General features: G+C 36.6%; 1 protein-coding gene across 6 annotated transcripts in view; it reads right to left on the bottom strand.

The window, feature by feature from the left end:
* LOC109053053 (fibroblast growth factor 13) overlaps positions 1 to 22,687 on the bottom strand; it is a 108,393-nt gene that overhangs the window by 39,338 nt on the left and 46,368 nt on the right. For 5 of the 6 annotated variants that reach the window (XM_019070481.2, XM_019070482.2, XM_019070479.2 and 2 more), the window contains exon 3: positions 19,158 to 19,325. The exons of the other annotated variant lie outside the window; for it this stretch is intronic. In XM_019070481.2, coding sequence (XP_018926026.1) covers positions 19,158 to 19,325 — 168 coding nt within the window. The remainder of the gene's footprint in view (positions 1 to 19,157; positions 19,326 to 22,687) is intronic. 6 annotated transcript variants of the gene reach the window in all.

The following is a 22,687-nucleotide window of genomic DNA, read 5'->3' as shown; positions in this document are numbered from 1 at the left end:
TGAGTGGAGATCAGAAAAAGACAGACACTGCATATACAACAGGTGGCCCAGTTACAGAAAGCTTTAAGAAATTATAATGCCAAATTGTACCTATAGAGTTACACATTCACATAGCTTATGTTATTCCAGCAGACAAGTAAAAAAAAAAACAAAAAAAAAAAAGTATCTGGATGTCATTGCTTCAGACAGTAATAGTTACATCTGCAAACAAACAATGTCTTTTCTCTTTTCTGAGCAATTCTGAGTCACTTTTCTGAAACATTAAACTTTTTTTTTTGTATGTGAAATGTCTTGACTAAAAATAATTCCTGTGCTATTTGTCATAATAAATGCCACTTGGTTTCGCTTATTTTGTCATATAATGCAGACATGCATTCATTAAGTGTTGCTTAAGAGTAAAAATACTTAGTGGGGCCACTAAGTATTTTTGTTCTGTTAATTCATTTCTGTGTGACCCAAATAAGTCTGTATTTACTGCTATAATGAGCTCAATAAAATTTATATACCACTTCTGTTCTCTGTAAAACTCATTCACAGCTTATTAAAACACTGATATGCTGCCAAACCCCAGTTCACCGGGCAAAACTGCGTCCAATTAAATGGAGAATGAAGCATTCATCTATTTGACACAAAGTACTATTTTGAAGCTTTCAGATTGTTAGTAATTTCAGTAAACTTCCCAGCATGGAATCATAAAAAGGCAGATCTACAGTAAAAAGGTTTCATTTTAGATGTTGGCTTATAGTGTGCTCCAAGTGAGGGGATAAGGAAGCACTCATCTCTTTTATATGACATGCTTTCATTTCCTCAATGGCTTGAGCCCACAACCCTGCTCCAGCTAATCACCAAGGTGAGAATGAAAATCACTTGATGTCTGCAAACTCACACACGTTTTCCACCAGGATTCCCTCTGCAATAATCATGAGCTTTTGAATTACACACTACCTAAGCATATTAATAACTCATTTTCTATTTTCATCCTGGCAGCAGGGCCTGGGCACAGGCCGCGCAAGGGGCCACTGACCTATATCAAATCCCAGTCAGACAGATATAAATGGAAATGGTTGGAAATGAGGGGCAGATGACCCTGCTAATGCTAATTCAAGCGAGTGAAAATGAGGTACAAGATAAAGGAGAGAAAGGAACAAAGGAAACTCATCTGGCCTGATGGGCGAGCAAACAGCGCAGTCTCCCACCTCTGCTCGGGGGTGACAGCTGTATCACAGCCGACTGTCAGAACTCTTCACATCAGTCTGACCCATTCTAGAACGTGTGATGCTAAGCTTATCAGCTGCTTAAAAATAGCCCTAATCATCTCCACTTTGCTTCTGGTGCACAGAAATAGATATAGAGGTTGCGCAAGCTGTCTGATTACTTTGCTAAGTTTCCTGCGGAAGATCATATGCAAAATCCATTTCGCTTGGCAGGCGGTTTTCATTTCCCATGCTAATACCATGCTTCCTCCAAGAGGTATCTGATGTCATTTGCCTTGCTCGGCAACACTGGGTAAAGGCCTGGCATAGTTTTGTGGTGACAGCTGAGTGTGGATCAGTGGAGCAGGCTGAGGTAGAGTCAGCTGGAAGTAACTGACTTCATCACACTTTTGCAAAAACGTCATGACCTGAAGCAACACTGAGCCCTCACCAACTGGACCATAGCAACATGCAGGTTGTAATTTTCTAATAATAATAACAATTTAATGTGATCAATTATGAAATAACATTTTTACGCGATTAAGTCATTCACACACACTGACTATATTTGTGATCAAAATTTAGTGTAGTTTAGTTACAAGTGGGTAAACGCAGAGCCTTCTTTTGCATAGAAAAAAGTAACACACACACACACATACAGTGGAGATCAGAATTAGTAAACAATCTATAAATACTAGATTTTTTCTGAAATATTGTTAATCTTCATCGCTCAAAATTTGAAGGAATATAAGCTCTGGGTATACCATTGTTATACTAAAATGACAAAATAACCAAGTCATTTCAACAAAAACCTTTATTTTGTGGAAAACACAGTGATCAAAATTGGAGAACAGTAACCACTGTAGCACAAAAGAAGATTACAACTAAACTTTTGAAGGGTTACAGCTGTCAGAATTTAGTAGAAATTGTAGAGGCCCCTGCTTTGAATGACGTCAGCAGGATATCATTAGTTTCTCACACTGCGCTGGTGCGATCTTGCTCCATTCTTCTTCCAGTCTCTTCCATAGTTCGGTGACTGTAGTGGGTTTCTCAGCCATAACTTTGTCGCCAAGGATTTTCAGTTCGGTTTAGATCAGGACTCTGGGCTGCCATTTCATTATTTCAATGTTCTTATCTTCAAGGAAATGCTTTATCCATTTTGCAGTGTGACGGGGAAATTGTCTTGCATGAAAATTGCAGGCTGACTGGGAGATGCTTGCAGGGAAGGAACTGCATGTTGCTGAAGGAGGTTCTGATTTGCATTCACTCTGAAATGTAGCTGTACAAGAGGCCCAATTCCTGCTGCAGAAAACATCCCCTGAACCATGACACTTCCTCCTCCACCATTCACTGACTTCTTTACGCACTCAGTGTTCAGTCTTTCCCCAGTTTGACCCCAAACATAATGTTTCCCATCTGACTCAAATAAATTAAACTTGCTCTCATCAATAAAAGTGAACTTTGGACCAGTTCTTCTCTCTCCACACAACATGCTCCTCAGCAAATCTAGCCTTTTGATTCTTTCTGCTGATGAGAGGCTTGGTCACTGCCAAGTGTGTTTTCAGTCCGACTTCTCTTAAACGTGCTCAGACAAATCCTTACCCTGTTCAGCACTGAACTGGCAAGCATTTCCAGCTGCAGTGTTGAACCGATTCCCCATTGAGAGTCTCCACATTATCCTGTTTTCTCATGCATTTGTCTTATGTGGACGACTTAACGTTTTGGGGGACTCGGGGGACTTCAATTAGACATTGTAAACATGCAATATTCTAGAAATCACCAATTTGGATCGACCAGCTTCACTTGCAATGGCTGAAAGGGTCATCCCTTTAGCCTTCAAAATTTTAGGAATGCTGCCAGTTAGATAGGGTTTGTCATATAATTAGAGAAATCAGCACTAAGTGCCAGAAAAACACCAATAACTTTAAAGTATCTGTAAGTGTTCCCTAATTTTGATCAGAGTTCTATTTAAAACATCTCATTTAAGTTTTATTATAATGTGCTTCAGAATACAATTAATTTATGAAATATACTTAGAAAACTGCCCTTCTACTACTGTTAGGATAACTTTAAATAAGACACAGCAGTGACCTTGAAATTTAGGAAATTGTAGGTTATTCTATAATTTTCATCACCACTATATATATATTATATTATATATATAAACACTTTCTTCACCTGCTACAGTTAATTATTATTTTTTTTTTTTAAGTTTTAGTTTTTTTTGGCATTTTTGCCTTTATTATGATAGTACAGTAGCTAGACAGGAATCAAAGTGGTAGAGAAAGAGACGGAGATGGGATCGGGGAAGGTCTGTGAGCCTGGACTCAAACATGGGATGCCCACAGAACAGCAGCACTATATGCAGGCGCTGACTTTCTACTTGGTCTTATTGAGGAACGGAGGAATTTGAACTCTTATTGTTCCCATCTGTAACTAGTGGAAAACTATAAATACATAAAACACAAACCGGCACTAATTAAAAAAAAAGAAAAAGAAAAGAGTGCAACTGAGAATATCATGGTAATTACATACCATGTAACATTTTTTGTTCAAACTAACACAACTTGTTACAAAACACTGGATTCTATCATTAAGGGACAGTCCACCCAAAAATATTTACACACTCTTATGTTGTTCCAAAACCGTATGATTTTTTTCCTCTGCAGAGTGAAAGGGAAAAATCTGAAAGTTTTGGTTCTTATTTACTTCAATTGCATTTTTTGTCCATATGTTTTGCCACCGATATTTTTCAAAATATCTTCTGTTCCACAGAACAAAGAAAGTCATACAGGTTTGAAATGACATGAGTGTGAATGAAGCATGACAGAATTTTTATTTTTGTGTGGATTTTCCCTTTAAGTTAACTGCAAAGTCAAAAACGCCTCAAGGGAAGACATCTCTGTTAAAAATGCCTGTTTGGAGTTCCACGAATCCACAGGATTGAATTCCTTTTATGAATCTGAGCTGCAGCCAGCTTTGATTTGAGCAGTACAGAGTAGATATGACCTTCTGCATTATTGATGGCCCTCTCTTTTTTCCACCATGCTGTTTTTCCCCCCCAGAAACAAGTATCCAGGAGAGATCCCAGGCAAAGCAACACTTCTACACAGCCTTCTGGGATGGATGCTTGGCATGCTGATGCTCTCAAAACTTTCTTTATTTGATTTGTCTTTGCTCTCTCTCACAGACCTCAGCTTCGAACACGCCACCTGTTCAAAAACCTTGGGGAGCAGCCACTGCTGTACCGCAGTGCATGAATAAATTGTTGCCTCTTCTACGTGTTTTTCTTGTAGTAACTCATTTTACCATTAAAATGGTGAGAAAGATGGAGGAGAGATTCAGATAGATATGCAGTTTGTTGCTTTGCTTTTTCTATTCCCAAACAGTCCATGAATCAGTGTTTTAAAGCGATGGTTCACCCAAAAATGAAACTTTTCCCATCATTTATTCACCTTATGTCATTCCAAACCTGTATGACTTACTTTCATATGTAGAAAACAATTAAAAGAAAACATGTGTCAATGTTTTTTGGACCCAGTTGACTTTCAAAATATTTTGTTGTGCTGCACATATGAAAGAAAGTCATGCAGGTTTAAAATGACATGATGGTGAGTAAATATTGACAGAACTTTCAACTTTCCATTAAAGTTGAGTTTATATGCATCTTTCTGGACAATCAAGCTTCAAGTCACTTCCATGTGCACAGCGAATGCATTATACAAAGTTTTCGGGTGTGTGTTATTCATTTGAGTCCTTCTCTTTTCATCTTTTTACATTCTTTCATTTTTTCCACCCTGCATAGTTTGTGATCTAAGCAGACGCTCATGCATAGTGAGCTGTCTGAATAGGAGGTCGAAGAGTAAACAGCAATTGAAATTCCTTTGATTCTGCCACTCTGCGCTCCCGTCTGCTGCCTCACGAAAACGCAGCAGTCCTTTAGCTGCAGGCGATCTTATTTTTGAAAGCCAGTGGAATAATAATAATTCTGACATTAATGAAGCAGGAAGAGTGAGGGCTAAGAACAAAGCTCTGTGCCAAAACTCTTTTTACAGAGCCCAATTGTCTCGGTTGAGACCTCAATATTTCAGACAATGAGTTTTTCTTCATTTTTGATTTCTGTGAGGCATGTTTATGACATGCAGGAGTCCGAGACTACAAGAGGTTGAGTGTTAAATAAAAGATAATGTAAAGTAATCTGGTCATTACTACAAAATAGCTATGCTCAAAATAGCATAGCTATGCTCAAATTGGTTGCCTGGGAGAGTGGTCAATCATATAGCTTATTATAATCAGTTATTTGTCTGCAAGACGCCATAACTGACCAATCAGAATCAAGCATTCCAAAAAGCCATGTAATAAGGCTCAATATGATTCTGAGATTATGCTGAGCTCCCTGCCATGACCGAGGGACAAGTTTAAACGATTATAGCCTGTTCCCAGGCATTACATTACTATGATTTACTTCCGTAACCAGGGTGGATTGGGCATCCTTTTCGATTGGAAGTAGCCATCTGATCCCATTTAAAAGCATCTGCCATAACAAGGACACACTGCAGAATGAGTCGGACTCACGCTGCTATAAAATCAGTGAGGCTTAAGAGCAGATAATCACACAAAGCTTACGGAGTTATCCAGCGGTCCCCGCTAATCAGCTGATAAAGCGCGTGGCCTCTGCCGGAGGGATAACATTAATCAGGCCTATATCAATGTTAGCACTGAGATTAGTGCTAGCTGGCATCATCAGCGCTGCTTCTTGTATGCTGGTTCCTATGATGATGCTTGATTGCTGCATATTACATCATCCAAAGCATGCGTCTGAATGGTATGACAGCCAATCAGACAGTTTCATGTCTGACTGAGGGGGTAGGAGGCAAGAGAGCGCACACGCATGGCCCACATTCTAACACCTCAGACAGACACAGACTACGTAATGTAGTTAAGATACTGTCAAGATGGGTGCAAAATTAAAGGGATAGGTCAGCCAAACATTATATATTTTGATAGAATTTATTCACTCTCATGTTTTCTCAAAACTTTTTTTCTTCTTCTGTGGCACATACAGCAAAAGGTGAAATTCTGAGGCTGGTTACTCTTCTCCATGCAATTACAATAAATTGGAACTGAGGCTTTTAAGCTTCAAAAAATATGCAAAGGCACCATAAAGAAAGAGGTGGTCCTAAAATGCAGTTTTTCCTTAATGATTCAAATGCAACTAATGGGAGTGCAATAATTCCGACTAAAATATACATTTTGCAAAAATATTTATTGTTTGACAATAAATGTGCCATATGTAGAAGTTTAAACCTATACAAGTGAGTGTATTTTTATGATAACACTAACTATAAAGTGAATGTAATGGGTGGGGTAATACAATTAGTCTGCTTTTTTTTTCAGATTGTAAAAAACGAAAAACGAATCCAATAAATAAAGTTGTTGCTAGAGTCATGACAAATGTTTGATAGTTTTATTTCTTTTGTATGATAATTCTGTAAGAGAACAGACAAAGCCTTTCTAAGAACAGCACTATCTACTGTAGCATTGTTTTTACATGCATGCTTGACATTTCCGTTTCACATCTCATAGCTCTAGAATTACTAGCACATGTACAGATATACTGTAAACAAATATTATGTTAAGATATTAATGACAAAATCATGAAATAAGAGTACAATCGGATATAAGACTGTAGACTTGGGTCAGATGACCAGATATTGGATAAGTATCAGTCAGCATATGAAAGTGGCTTAAATCGGATGTGGAAAAATGTGATTCGCTCAGTGTTTTACATGCGGTTTACATGCATGCAACAAGATCTGATCAGATATCACTGCGACAGACATTGGTAGCTGGCTAACAGTATGAATAGAGTGTGTGTGTGTCTGTACATATGAGTATTGTCGACTCAGCCTTAGGCCTGTGCTGCAGCATTATCATCACTCTTCTATTGGGCACGTGGCTACTCTCTCCTATGCTCCAGTTTGACCTTTATATCTTAGCAGTGATCATTTATTCTTCCCTCGCCCTCCTCAATCTTTCACCCACACTCCCGTGTCCTGCATTCTGATTCTGGTGACTACAAGCACAACCAACACATTGTTTATAAATCAAGATGGAAATCCTGTGCCACCCCAGACTAAACAATACCAAACTGTTTCATCTTCTTCATGCGTTTTACTCTGTTTAACAACCAACCATGATATATGGACATATATAGCACCATTAAAAATTAACAAAATTGGTAAATTAAAGACAGGTTTGCAGGTTCTGCTTGCACATCTCGTTGAGAATGAATCAAGCAGGTAACTTGAGCAGGTAACCTTCCAAGCAGTTGTCTGTGCTTTACTTTGGGCTGCTATCTGTCGGCACCATAGAAATATAAGCCGTCTGTCCAAGTCTCTTTAACTAAAAAAATAAAAATAAAAATGAGAGAGGGATCATAATAGTACTGTAAAAGTACTAGTCTCAGAAAAAAGGGTACAAGAGTTGTCACTAGGATGGTGGTACCTTTTCAAAAGATACATTCTTGTACCTTATTTAGCCCTAAAGGGTGCATATTACTACCTTAAACATACTTATTATCTAACGTATACATATTATTTATGTTAGTACCTTTTGAAAGGGTACTGCCCCAGTGACATGATTTGAATTTTCTTTATCAATTATTGGTGGTACTGAGACAACTATATCAGCAGAAGTTGTGATATTGATAGGCTTTTGTAGTTTATTTTAATCAGTAATGAATACATTTTTTTATTACATTTTAAAAAAATAAATTAAATGAAATAATTAATTGAACTATAGAAAGCTGTGTAAATATTTATTTAAATTTTTGTATAGTTATGTATGTCTAACAGCTGTGAATCACCGTGTCCTTCAGAAGGTGATGAACACAACCACTCATTTTAGTGCTATTACATTTATTATTAGTTACAAAAGTCCCTTTCCAAAAATCCAAATGCCCCTTTAAAGAATTCCTCCTTTAGTAATTCAATACATGGCTTAACAAGATGGCTGTCCAAACCATAGACTGTAAAAAAACATGGACATAGTGTCCATGACGTCAACCGTATGTATTTGAAGAGCGTTTTTGAAGCCTAAAGTGGGCGGAGTGGGCGATCGCCATCTTGGCAGCGTGTTGCCGCACATTACTCCCGAATAATCGAAAATGGGCAAAGAGGCAGGAGCTGATTGTTGAAACTACGCCCACCTAACTCGATGGCGGTGACAGCAGCAGCAATCTACCTGTCACTCAAGTGGCCACACACTTAATTATGCAGAATTTAAGGCTTAATATAATATAAACGAATGAGTTATAAAAAAATTCACCCTCCTCGCAGTTGTCAGGAAGGGCAAAATTAGCTATATAGACCAAAACCACTTTTTGTACCAGGCTATAAACACATTTTTTTCTGCTGTAAAGTTGGGCATTTTAACATGGGGAGTCTATGGGACTGACTCCCTTTTGGAGCAAGCCTCTAGCAACCAGTCAATGAATTGCAGTTTTAGTCACATCCGTGTTGGTTTCATGAGAGAGACCGTAAGATTGCCGCTTGGTCCAAACCCAATGAAATAGTCCCAGAAGTCTCATGAAGAAAACATGTGCTTCAGGATAGTAGGTCAGTATACTCCTAGCACACATGTATTAGAAATGCTTTGCAATGGTCTCTTTCTAGCCTGTTTTGCCTGCATCTACCCTAAATGTGTGTCCCAGAACAGTGTCTTAGTCCCTGTTCCCTGTCATTTCAGGATTAGCTATAAATAGCTTCTCGCCTGGAGTGGTTGAATACGCTGAATCTTATTCTCTCTGCAAAGACATTACTGCCCCATTCAGCCTTTAACCTACAGCAGTGCACAAACTACAGCACAGATAGACAATGGCACTATATTCAGGTGCAGATCGTTTAGAGCACTTCAATTGTCAAAAACAGACTAAATATATCCTTGAGTTAACCATAGGCTATATATAATGTCTGACAGTATCTCTGAACCACAAAACTGATAAAAGCTATGAGAAAAGTTTCTTTGTATAAAAATGAGGACAGTGAAGTATCTCAACTGAGAAATGAGATCATACTGTACGTTGTAATTTGTGTCACAAAAACAGGAAGAGACTTATGTTGCATGTCTAGGAGATGGTAAGAGATGAAGTACATCAAACATCCCTATTAAAAAAAAAACAGTTTTAACTTCAGTGCCTTACATACATACATAAGCCTGCTTTTATTAGGCATCTTACTTCAGTCCACAAGTTGTAGTAATATCAGACTTCCCACAGTCCCTTCACTGACTGCCAGATGAATGCTGAAAAAAAAAAAAAAAAAAAACAGACAAATACACTCCTCATCTGGCAAGATCTGCACAGACAACTTCCAAAACAAAAAGTAATAATCAGAACACTACCATTCAGAAGTCTGGGGTCAGTAAGATTTTTTTATTATTTATTAAAATGACAATAAAAAAAATTATAATGTTATAAAATAATTTACAAATAAATTCTGTTCCTTTGAACCTTCTATTCATCAGATAATCCTGAAATACATGTATCACGGTTTCCACAAAATAACTGCAGCAGATCTGTTTTAAGCATTGATAATAATAAGAAATGATTGTTGAGCACCAAATCAGCATATTAGAATAATTTCTGAAGGATCATGTGACACTGAAAATATATTTAAATAGAAAATTGTTATTTTAAATTTTATTAATATTTCACAATGATGTTGGTCAATATTTAACTGTTCGTGTTCATTTCCACTTTTTTTACATTTAGTTTACCTTTGCCATTATCTAATGTGAAGCCTAAATTCACTTAAAACAGCTGATTTTTGTTTGTAGTGTATTAATTTTTATTTAATTAGATAAAACATTATGAGGAAAGATTTTAACATCAGCCATGTAATGATTATCAATCACAATGTGACAATAATTATCGTCTTATCTGTATTGTCCAATTTTATTTTATTTTTTCAGAGACTACACTTGTAATCATTCTTTAGTGGTGTGGTTTGAGGTGAGTCTCCACAAGGAGCTTGGAGCTCTATCACCACTGTGCCTTTGAGCAATGCACTTAACCCAAGGTTGCTCCAGTGGGATCGTCCCTCATGTGACTGATCTACAGTATGACATCGCAAAAAAAAAAAACAAAAAAAAACACACTATCCCTTGTAAGCCAGTAAATAAAGATCACACACATGGCTAAACAGGCTGTTACGATATTGAAACTTCAATATCTTACAATTAATATTTGAGCTGCTTTCCAACAGAATCATTTAAACACAAGACACCTCTATCCAAATATTGGTATGCTGGTGGGTGAGGAAAAGAGAGTGCTGGCAGACATTAATTCTGCATCTTCTGTCCAGCCCAACACTCTCAGATTCTTCACCAGGGCTGGCAGCAGAGACGCTGCTCCAAATTGGGTGTCTGTGTAAATCAGTGCCGACAAGGCCTCAGCCTGCCAGAAGCCCTCTGGGAGAAGATGCTCTGGAGTCTTATGTATTTGTTCTATTCCACTGTGACCCACCAGCCCTACGGGACAGGACCATATCACAGAATGAGGGCTTGGGGTTCTACTGTCACTGCTGTTCACATTCGTACAAGTGGAACAGACAGAGAACAAAACTTTCCAGGCTTTTCTCAGTAAACATTTCAACAAAAATGAGGGCATCACTGATCTGTAAAGCAGTGCAGCTCAGACAAGAACACAAATGAATTTTAAATGGAGCTGTAGAGTTTTCGCCTATTGATTTCCACACTGACAGGGTGGAATATTTCCACTCATGGTGGCCACCGCTGGATAAAGCGTCGTTACAGCATCCCGCTTTAGTTTTCATGAAGCTGTTCAGCGAGGGAGCGGAGGAGAGAAGTTGCCTACTGTACACCTCTCAGGTCAACTCTCCAGGAGCGCGAGGGATTGAAGAGGTGTGAAACAGGTTGATGAAAGAGGAGAATAGGTGAGAGCATGTGGGGAGATGACTCATGACTACCTGTCTAAACAGGCATCTGGAATACACTTGTGTGGGCGAGAGGAAAAGACCAAGCGTGTGAGTGTTCACGGAAAAGAGGGGGAGTTAGGCAGGATTGAAAATGTGCACTAAGCCAATCCCCTCCTGCTCTCTTCCTCCCATTCACATATTTATAACACTCACACTAAATGTTTAGCTCAATGCATCAGAGCCTCATCTGCACTTTTAGAAACAAAGAGACCAAACTGTCAATGGGGCAGTGCCCTTTCAAAACATACTAATATATACATATATTACTTTTAAAGTACTAATATGCAACTTTAAAGTAGTAATATGTAACATTAAAGTAGCAAATCGTATGTTTTTAGTTAACTTTTTAGCAGCAGAGCCTTAATTGACAAAGGATAATAAATGTCACTTAAAATAAACTGAATATAATTAATGGTTAAGTAAAAACAAATAATTTATTAATAATAAAAAAGTTGATTCTGATTAATTCTGTAGATTTTATTAATTCTCCTACATTTGTACAGTCCAGTTTTACAAAGCACTAATTATAAAAATGCAAATGAAATGCTTAAATGACTTGTCACTTTACAATTGTTACATATAACATATTTATTTGTCCATTTGAAAAGTAATTTATTTCTATTACACTGTAGTATTAGTAAATTGATAATTGATTCCATCATCTTGTGACACTCCTAAGTTTCCATAAAATAAAGCACCGCTGCTAAAAATATCAAAATTAAAAAAGAAGATAAATCTAGATCAAAAGCTTTGTGTTAAAAATAGATCAAAAGATCAAAAAGTCTCTGTGTTAAAAATAGTCCAAAGCATTTCAAGACCACTGCTTGTACTTCATCCAGCTTTTTTAAACAAAAACAAGTAATATCTAAAAACTCCCTATGAAACATGTATTCTCGATGATATGTGTGTGCAGTAGGCTGTCATCGTGTGATTCACACATCTCAGAATAGCATAAACAGCTTACAGACTTAAATGCTGTTTACACATTAGCTAATGTACAGGCATGTACTCACAGTGTGAGTCAATGGCAGCCACAAACCCTTGTTCAACTGAAAGTTTTAAGTAAAAATCTGGCACGACATGTTACTGAATTTGAGTGAATCAACTAAAGTGACAGCAGGTGAGATTTGGGTTGGCAGGTCTTTTAGATCTTTACTCCAGGAGAGCCACAGGAGGTCTGTGAGGCTGTGTGGAGCAGTGTTGAAGGGAACATCTGATGGAATTCACACATTTAGAAAAGCTGAGAAGAAAACACGCAGCAAGTTTGCAAGTCTAAAACTGTGTCATCCAGTTTTAATTTGCAGCGGGTTTCTACGTAGATAGTTAGCTATTTGAATAAGACCACCTCTGAGCCATATTCTGAGTCCAAGGCAGCACGTCGGACATCGCTGATGCTTACTGACATGTTAGGTTTTTTCAGAAACTGTGATATTCCGACTTCTGGAGACAGTGGAAGTTTGTCGCTATGCTTGTGCACAGAGCCCATTGATGTCGTGCAAGATGAGGCTCACACAGCCTGAGTGAGAAAGAGACTCGTGCAGAAATAAAAACAAATGAGTGCAACAGCACACACAAAGTAACTTGCAAAAAGTTATAGAACTTAGAAGCATACTAGAGTAGAAAAAAAAAAGATACGACCAAGATGTTTCCCCGAATATCAGCATGATTGCGATGTGCCACTGATTTTAAATAACAGTAGTTCACTAAACAAGAAGTTAATATTAAGTGACCTACTGTACATTTGAAACACAATATTAACTGTTTTTGCTCAGTTTCGCACATGAAAATAGTTCTAGTGTGTCTTCTAGCAACACAGTGATGTTTTGTTACTGAATGAATTGTTGAATGAATCAATAATAATTCAATAACCGATTCATAAAGACTTGCCTAATTTCTGAATGTATCAGCTGTTAGAACTAATCAGTTGAATGAATGATTAACTGACTCACTCATTAAAACAGTCATTTGTCACCACCTACTGGTGGTTTGGTTTCATATTTAAAAGTATCATTGCTTTTTTCCTAACATTTCTTATTTGTATTAATGTTATTTAAAACATCAATTTTATAACATTATTTATGCATTTGCAATTATGCTGTTTAAATTAATTTACGGCACTTCTCAGCTTCATCAAACAAGTCTGTGTAAATACATCTAATTCCACTTCAGATGAATGCTTCTGTTTCTTCTGCACTGGAAAGATGGAGTTTGTTGATACTGATTTCATTTGAATGGTAACAATGCTACAGTGTTTTATTATTCTAACTGAATTATTTGAAACAATGTAAGAATTTTTTGTAAAAGATGACACATACATTTAATAAGGTTTGAAAAAAAAGATATCATTTCTACCTCTTTCCAGTCACAGAGGACTTTATTTTGGGAGTTGTTTAAACGAGAGAACATCTGTAACTTAGTTCAGATTTGGGAAAATTTTAATGTTTAATCATTTATTTTATTTAGGGATTTAACATAACTATAAACCCAGCTCAGTTGAAGATGACAGGAGCATGTCCCACTGGAGGCCCTCCATCACACTGGTGGCATTTCACAGCAGTTAAAAGGCTGGCTGTGTGTCCTGGAAGAAGATCATGGCAGTAGTGCCACCTGAATGACCATTCAGATCAGCTACACTATCTCACTCCCCCTGCTATCCCCAAGCACTGTAAATGTGAGCACAAAAGCCCCTGTTGCAAATATAATATACACTGTTAAAATCACCTTACAAACAGAGTGCAGTGCAGATGGTCCTTAACTCTGCTCCTCCCATCTGAAATCCCCCAGCCCACATCCAATATCATAACCATGACTCATCTATGCTTTCTCTATTTGCGCAAACATTTGCATAAATAGCTCCAGCCAGATCCCGTGAGCGTGATGCAACAAAATGAGGAAACAAACAAACAAAAACGCCGTAATTTGAGTTTAGTTAGACTTTTTGCTGTTAGTGAGAATGGTGTTGAGTCATGCAGTTTGAGAGGAGCAGCTGAAATGAGAAGTGGGGGTCAGTCGTAATGTAATTTCAGAGCTCATCAGGTGCTCTGATGCCGTTTAGACAGGTGGGAGAGTAGGTGAATCTGCCAAGCACTTTATTGATGCATATGGTTTGTGAAATGAGCAAGCCAGCCATTATTTCAAATTCTGCAAAGTAGGGCTATGGACGTAGCAGTGATTTATAACTGCAATATGTTATGTGTTTGATGAATACCATATAAATGGTATCCCAACAATGGACATCATTTGAGAAACTAAGGCTGCCAGACCAGCAAATGCTCTCAAATATGGCTGGGTGCTATGAGTTGGAACACTGCCTTTTACAGTGCTTTACATTCAACTCTACTCAAAGTGACAAAAAATGCAAAACCATCCATAAATATCCATCAATTTTCATATATAAATTAATATATAAAATTGTTTTGTGCAGATCAAGTTAAAAATAAAAATAGAAAATCTAGTAAATTTAGAAAATCTGAACTATAAAAAAATGTTAAAGAGTACTTGAATTAACTAAATAATAATAATAATAATGTAATATTTTTTATTATTACAACCAAATGAATGCTGTATCTTAATACGAACTATTTCTTCAAACAAAAGTTGGGGGTCTTAAAATTAAAAAAATATACACATAAGATTTCACAGAACACATATAACCACTGAAATAACACATACAACAACTTAAAAAAAATATCAACAATAATGTTAAAAAAATCACAAAAAATCTGTAATAACTCAAATTATCTCAAAAAAAACCAAATTTTTTGCTCAAATAAATTCAAAAAAACTCGACCATCACAAAAACCAAAATATTTTGCTCAAATAAATGCAACCTAAGGGGCCGTTCACAAAAACTAAAAAAAAAAGCTGCATCGCTTTCTCCTTGTTTGCAAAATGCTCGAGCATGTGCTGTTGCTCAGCAACCATGACCTGCGCTTTCCACAAAGACGCGAAAGTTTCAGCAAAAGATAAACGGATTTTCAGCACTGGAAATCGATGCAGTAACTATGCTACTAAATTAATTTAAAAATGGGTATCCCTGTACAGCTATGATCAGTTGTTCCTCCATCTTGGCTGAGATTTCAATTTTGTTACGGAAAGAGTGAAGTTGATTGGTTGGTTCTTGTCACATGACCCGTGGTGCATTTGCATTGTGTTTTCATCATGACTGCGTCACTTCTATAATGCGCACGCTCTTCATTTGAAATAATGAACTTAAGCATGCAAATGACGCAATATGTGAACTGTCCCTAAGTAAGCACAAGAGACTTTAAACCTTTAGAAATCTTTCTGACTACAAACTTTTCAATGCTCTTTTTCAAAGTGCAAGCAATTTTCTACTGTAGCAATGGTAGCTGAAAATTCAAGGAAAAAAATGTTAATATACACACCCACACATATCACAGTGTGATGTATAGTTTCTGGAGAAGATGGACAAATTAAACTTATGGGTTATGAAAAAGTTTGGCCTGTAAATAGCAAATGTTAGTGTGTACTGAGGTTTGAGTATGTGCTTTCGAGGATAAAAAGCAAAAGTACAACTTTTTCTCAGTTATTGATTAAATGATAAAGAACAGGCCTTTGGGACACATTTCACTGTAAGAATGAGATAGACAGAAAAGAAGAAATGAGACACAGAAAGAGGTTAGGATAGAGAAACAGAGACAGAAATCAGGCAGATATTGATTGGGCGATGAATTTGGAGATGTCAAGAGAGTGCAAGAGAGATAAAGGATGTTGAGGGTAAGTAGCATAACAGAACGGGAGACAGAGAGGAGAAGTTAAGGAGAGAGAGAATGACAGAGTCTGCTGCACTTGTGGAGTGACAGGGATTTGGATTATAGACTCCACTGCTGATCTCCACTAAATGGGTGTGTGCTCAATAATATTTGTGGTGTAAGAAATCAGCAACAGATTTTCAGCTTACAAGAACAGCACCTGCACCTATTACTCCCTCCATCAATGAAACGTGCAAACTAACTCTGAGTCTGTGACACACAATCTGATCCCAGATTGTATCATTATTTGCTCAACCTTGTGTTGTTCCAAACCAGTTTGACTTTCTTTTTTCCATGGAACACAAAAGGAAAGGTTTAGCAGAATGTTCATGCTACTCTTTTCCATAAAATGAATCCACACAGAGAAAAGGTGCTTTGAATCTCCAAAAAAGCATCCTAAATGTAGGTTTCACTACTGTATTCCACATCTTCTGAAGCCATATGAGAAGCTTTCTGTAACAAACAGACCACATTTTAAGTCATGATATGAGATTTGAGAAGATTTTGCTACTTTCTCACAAAAAGATAACATTTCACAAACAATTACAAAGAAACAGCAAATAACGCATTGCATAAAGCAACATATAAACATGAAATTTTGAAGTAAAAAAAAAAACTCCAAAAATTCTTTGTTTTATTTACAGCTTTGGAAAGAATTTTTTTATTTTTTTTTGTATGGATGACATTTGATGCTTCTATGGATCATTTGTATCATTTTTGAAGGTTGTCTCCGTTCCCCTTCACTTTCATTGTATGGAAAAGAGCAGTGTGAACTTTCTGCCAAACATCTTCTTTTGTGTTTCACTAAGGAAAGAAAGCATTCAGAACAACAAGGTGTTGAATAAATGATGACAGAAATTTAATTTTAAGGTGAACAGTTCACTTCACCCTTGATGGAACGCTGCTTATGAACACGTTTCTTAAGAAACCCATGACTTTCTTTGCAAATTCAGTCACGTCCAAGCAGAGCTTCAGTCAGACTGAATAATAGATCTGCAGAACTCCAGTCTGTCTCTTTATATGCCTTCCCCTCCTTCTCTTTTCACTCATGTCCTCTTGTTTGCAGCATGATCCAGACAGATAAAAATTTACCACAAACAGACAGGGAAAAGATTCCCTGCACCCAGCACACTCTCGCTCCTCAGAGACTCTCTACAACTCTATAAGATGCAGAAATGAGGTAGTAATGACCATGAATATAAACCATTACTGAATAATTGATTAGGCACATGTTTGTCAGCAGTATCATCTATGACAACTAAATTATCCATCAATCTAGAGCTTCATTCACCAGTGATGCGTGAACAATTCATATGTCATCCAGCACAGCGGTGGAGATGAATGCATTTGTCTGTTTAACTTAATTTATTTAGGCTTGAGGTGACTGCTGATGGCTTACCCAGTGATCTGAGAGTCTGAAAAGAAAAACACTTTACAATCACATTTACAACATGCTTGGACAATCTTAGTACTCTACAAGATTCCCTCAACATAAAGACAAAACAGCATTCAGCCGCATGCAGGACCCCATAACAACCCAGCACATCGGACCTGTGTACAAACGGCATCAGCAACCCTCATGCATCTGACAACACCTGACAGAAGGAGCCAGATTGATGGAAAAGAAAGACAAAGAGACAGAGGATCCAAGCTACCCCTTTGAAAGCAGAAACATTATCGTTTGTGAAACAAATGGGCAGCAGTTGAACAGATTTTCATCTCATGTAGACCTAATGTCTGAAAATGAGTGCAGGGCTAGAGAGAAGAGAAGAAAGAGAGACACAGAGGGAAGAGGGACTAAGAGACAAGTTGGATTATTAAAGGGGAGGAGCTTATGTAAGGGGTGGAGTTTGATCTATATAAGGAAGTAGGGCATGCTTGTGAATCATCATCATCATCATCGTTCATTCACTCAATCAATCAAACTAAAGGGTTAGTGATCAAGGGGCTGCAATAAAAGGCAGACTTTACTGTGTGGAGGTTTTGTATTTACAGGGCTCTACGCTAAAGCATGTCATTTAAAAACTAGTGTCAATGTAAAAATGTATTTAGTCGCACAAGTACAAATGATACCCGATCAAAACTCAAAAGTGCCTTTAAGACTCCTGTATTATGGCACTTGTCAGATGTTGTTTTCTTCCTACATCAAAGTGCACATATAGGCTGCATTTTTAAAGTATAGCAAGTAAGGTATAAGGTATAAAGAGTATTAATTATACAGGCAGACATCTAGTCAAGTAATTTAAATATCCATGAAACATGCCTTTCAGCTATTAAGCAAGGTCTAAAGTGTTAATTTTATGTCATTTAATTTGTAATTTACAACATTTAGACACTTTCAAGAAAAATGTGAAGCAACTTTTATTAAAAACATTTACAAAATAATATATGATACTGTTATAATATTAAATAATATATAATGCAATACACAATACATTACATAATTAATTACATCATTAATTAAAATCCATTCAAATTTGAAAAAAGTTTGTTTAACACATTTGTATGTACAGTATAATTCATTACTAATGGAAGGTATTATAAAATATTACTAATAATTTTTTGTTTGTTTTTAAGGGCTGCTGTTTAATGTTGTCTGTCAAGTTACCTTAAAAAATATTAACAGAAAAGTGTCTAATGCCCTCTCTTAAGTTATGTATTTCATATATATATATATATATATATACACATATATATATATATACACACACACACATATATATATATATACACATATATATATATACATATATATATATATATATATATATATATATATATATATATATATATATATATATATATATATATATAATTTGATATGAATGTTCCTGAAAAAATTATAAGAGTCTAGAGCCCAAATTTGTGTCTCTAAATGTAAGTATGGAGCCTCAGCTCAGGTAGAGTGACATCATCAGGTAATCACTGGTGAATACAGATCTGAAGGATCATGAGCACACACACACACACACACACAGAAAAGGAGAGTGTGTCCTTAGGGCATTCAACATCGCAGGCTTCAAGCAGTTTCTACAAGACACAAATATGGCTCACGAGCAGAAAATGCACAAGCCAGATGCTTTTATGAAAAGGCAAAAAACAAAAGTAAGTTCAAATGAAACTTAAACTTAAATAAAAGATACAAAAGCATCAGCAAAACAAAGAAAAACATGGATGTGTTGCACACAAACCTTCGGACTCTGAGCTGTCTTTGAGGACGACTTGCTTCAGTGGGCAGCAGAAGATTTCATGACACTTAGCACGAAAAGGGGAGCCTTTACCCCTTATATCCGCAGAATGGATGGAATCCTGCCGCAACATAATGTACTCCTGGGTACCTGGGGCAGCGTCATCCTGGACTGCGGTCGGGCCATAACAAAATGAACGTAGGGTTAGAAAGGGAGAGAGTGCTCAAAGCAACATTCAACACAATGAGAGAAATACGCAAAGAAAAGAGACAAAGTATAAATGACAACAACAAGGTCATAATAATAATAATAATAAGCAACAACAGTAACAAGATTAGCAGAACACATATAATAGCTTGATATAAAGTAGAAAGAGAAGGTAAGAGACAAAGAAAAGCATACTACACAGTAGGACCGGGCGATACATCATGCCCTGCCATGATAATTTTAACTACATAATATTTTTATATATTATTTTATTTTACTTATTGCATTAAATATTTTGAATCTAGTTTAATGCAAGAAATAATCTACAACAAAAATGCAGTTTAAAGGCAGTTAAAAATTACTGTTTTGTTGAAATTATGATTTCTGATAAAAATAAAAATAAAAACTTTTAAGCAAAGATCAAGATATACATTCAAATATTGTTAAAAAAAAATGAAAAATAATGAAAAAATTATTTAAGTTATATCGCCCGGACCAAATACACACTATGTCACAATGATTGAAACAATAGGACAGCAGTTAGTTAAGCATTGGGATCTGGGATGAGGTGGTAAATAAGAGCAGGCAGGGGATTTGGAGCTCTAATGGTTCTCATCAACTTAAAGTGTTGTATGGTATTTCTGATGCAACTTTAAGGGCAAGAAGGTGCATGAAAGAAAAAAAAACTGAAATCTAATATTTCAGAGGGTGAGGAGGAGGGTCAAATGTGCAAAAATGGACAGAGTCTCCATGCAGACTTACTGCGTTGGATCAAGACATATCAAGAGACTGTTTCTAAAGTGATTTCTTCAGTACTAGAGAAAGTCAATCCTGTGAAAGCATGCATCATCTTCCAGCACAGGCATCTCCTGCATCACACATGCACAGAGGAAGCACCTCAAACTGTATATGGGACATTATTTACATATAATGTTCACATATGAACAGCTGTCATTGTTCCAGAACTGATGATGAGCTAATGAAGCTGGACTCTACATCCTTTGTAAAAAAGCAATGACTAAACAGTCTATATGATCTTTTTCTATAATTCCAGTCTTACATATAATTTTTGTCATATCTGTAAAGCTTTGACCATGTCCATAAGTTAGCTAAAAACATAACCCTTAAGGACTGACCCCCCTTTCAAGGGGTCAGGTTTTGGCTGGTTAGGCTTCTGAGGGAAAAACATCTTTCTGCATGCACAGTCATTCAAAAATAGTGTGTAATTCTGATGTTATTTGACCTTGACCTCTGAACCTCTCATGGCACAAGTGCAGGCTAATGCTCACTGTACTAATTCAGGCACATGCTGTGAGAGGTTAATAGAGGGTTTAATTTCCTGGTGCTTGCACAGTCTACTTCTCCCTGAGATGAAATGTACTAATAAAGTTCACGCTGCTGTTTTATAGCATCTCCTTTTTCCATTGTCATGATTTGAGGCCTAACACAACTACTTCTAGAGTGTTTAACAGCAGGGGTATTTAAACTCTTCCTTGTCCCTGGCTCCTCTCTCTCTCTCTCTTTCAGACATGTTATAAAAGACAAAAAAACATGAATGGCGGTTTAGAGAAGACCTGTCATCTTCTCCGGGTATGGTTTTCTTTGGTAGGTTTAAGTACACACAGAAACACTTGGGGACCAATTTACTGGTATGAAGTGCAGGTGCTCCGACAGCCACCTTCTATTTTAAGCTGTGAAATCTATCATACTGGAGAATGAAGTCTTGATTTCCTTCTGGTGAAGGAAGTCAGCTATGTGGCTTTCTTATTACCTAACTTTTCATGAAACCATAAGTTGAACCATGCTGACTTGGAAATTGTCAATATTTACAGCATTTACCCATCCTACTTAAGTCATATTGTAGCTACAATTACTCAAAAGAAATATGAAGAAGTATTATATTAAATGAGTTCTGGCACAAGACAAATATCATTATGTATAAGTGGAAAACAATATAGTCAACATTGACAATATATTTTAATTAGTTCAAAATATAAAATATTTTCATTGTCAAATAGTTGAATAACCTCACAGTATATTATAAAATGATAAAATAATTTTAAACTTGAACAACACTAGACAATTTTTAAAAGAGCGAGCATTTTTTGTATTATAATGTTGGAATAAAATAATTTTATATGACTAATAATAATATTAATAATAATAACAATTAATATTAATTATTATATTAATATGATACTAATTATTATTAATTTAAAAATTATAAAAAAAACAATAAAATCAAATCAAAAATAATATAGATAAAATTATATAATAATATTATATGATATAATAATATGGTTATAATTATAGGTACACACAGTCATATAATGTAATAATAATAATAACAATAATAATTTATTAAATATGAAATTATTTAGATTTTTTTTATTAATAAATACAGTGTGTATGCACTATACAGTGTGTATATAGATAGACTGTTACTTCAAGAGCTTTTTTTGCAGGGTTTTCAAAATTATGCACTGCCTTGAGGCTATAGGTTCTTTTCATTTACACAACCTAAAGGGGAACAGTCCATTATTCACTCCAGAACACAGTCTCTATTTGTCTCCAACGCACTTTGAAGGTCTTAGTCCTTCAATTGTTATTCATAGCCATGTTAACAGCAGCCTCATAAACCTCAATTAAAATGAGGGGAATTTAGGACTGGACTGTGCTAAAAGAGCGGCACGACATGCCAAACCGTGCTAGAGAGTGCACGGATGGGTGGCATGACGCCTGATGGATATGCAGCCTGTCGTAGCTCCGCCCTCCCTATCAGCTGGGCCTTCAAAATGAGCTGTCAGCTCGTGCCGTGATGGGATATGATCTACAGCTCATGGTTCTGCCATCACATCAGCCCTGCGCTGATGAATGTCACTGTCCATGGTGCTGAAAGCCAGTCGCTTACACCCCAGAGAGGATCTAGATGGTAGAAAGGATTTAATGACACAGAGTATGTGACCTTCCGCTGTTTACATCACCTTGTCCTCTCAGTTCCTGAGTTGAAGGTATCATGTGTCACAAGTTGGATGCAAAATGATCCTTAATCAAGGGAGGCAATAAAAGTCAAAAACCAAATGATTGGTGATGGCTTAATCCATAATAGCCCAGAAGTGTACATGGGTTACAGTCACCCTGCATGTCAAAGATCAGAACAGTCAATTCACAAGGGCCTCAATGCAAAAAGGCTTCAAGGACAGCACTGACACTATCAACTGCTCTGAATTATGACCCTGCTGCAGTTTGAACATTTAGGCTGAGAGCTCACTGCAGATTGAGGTCACAAAGTTTAAGCAGTGAGACAGATTTAGAGGTGGACTGTC

Source organism: Cyprinus carpio, chromosome A14 (genome assembly GCF_018340385.1).
Source record: "Cyprinus carpio isolate SPL01 chromosome A14, ASM1834038v1, whole genome shotgun sequence".
NCBI classification, from domain to species: Eukaryota; Metazoa; Chordata; class Actinopteri; order Cypriniformes; family Cyprinidae; genus Cyprinus; species Cyprinus carpio.
This window is presented reverse-complemented; position numbering and strand designations above follow the sequence as displayed.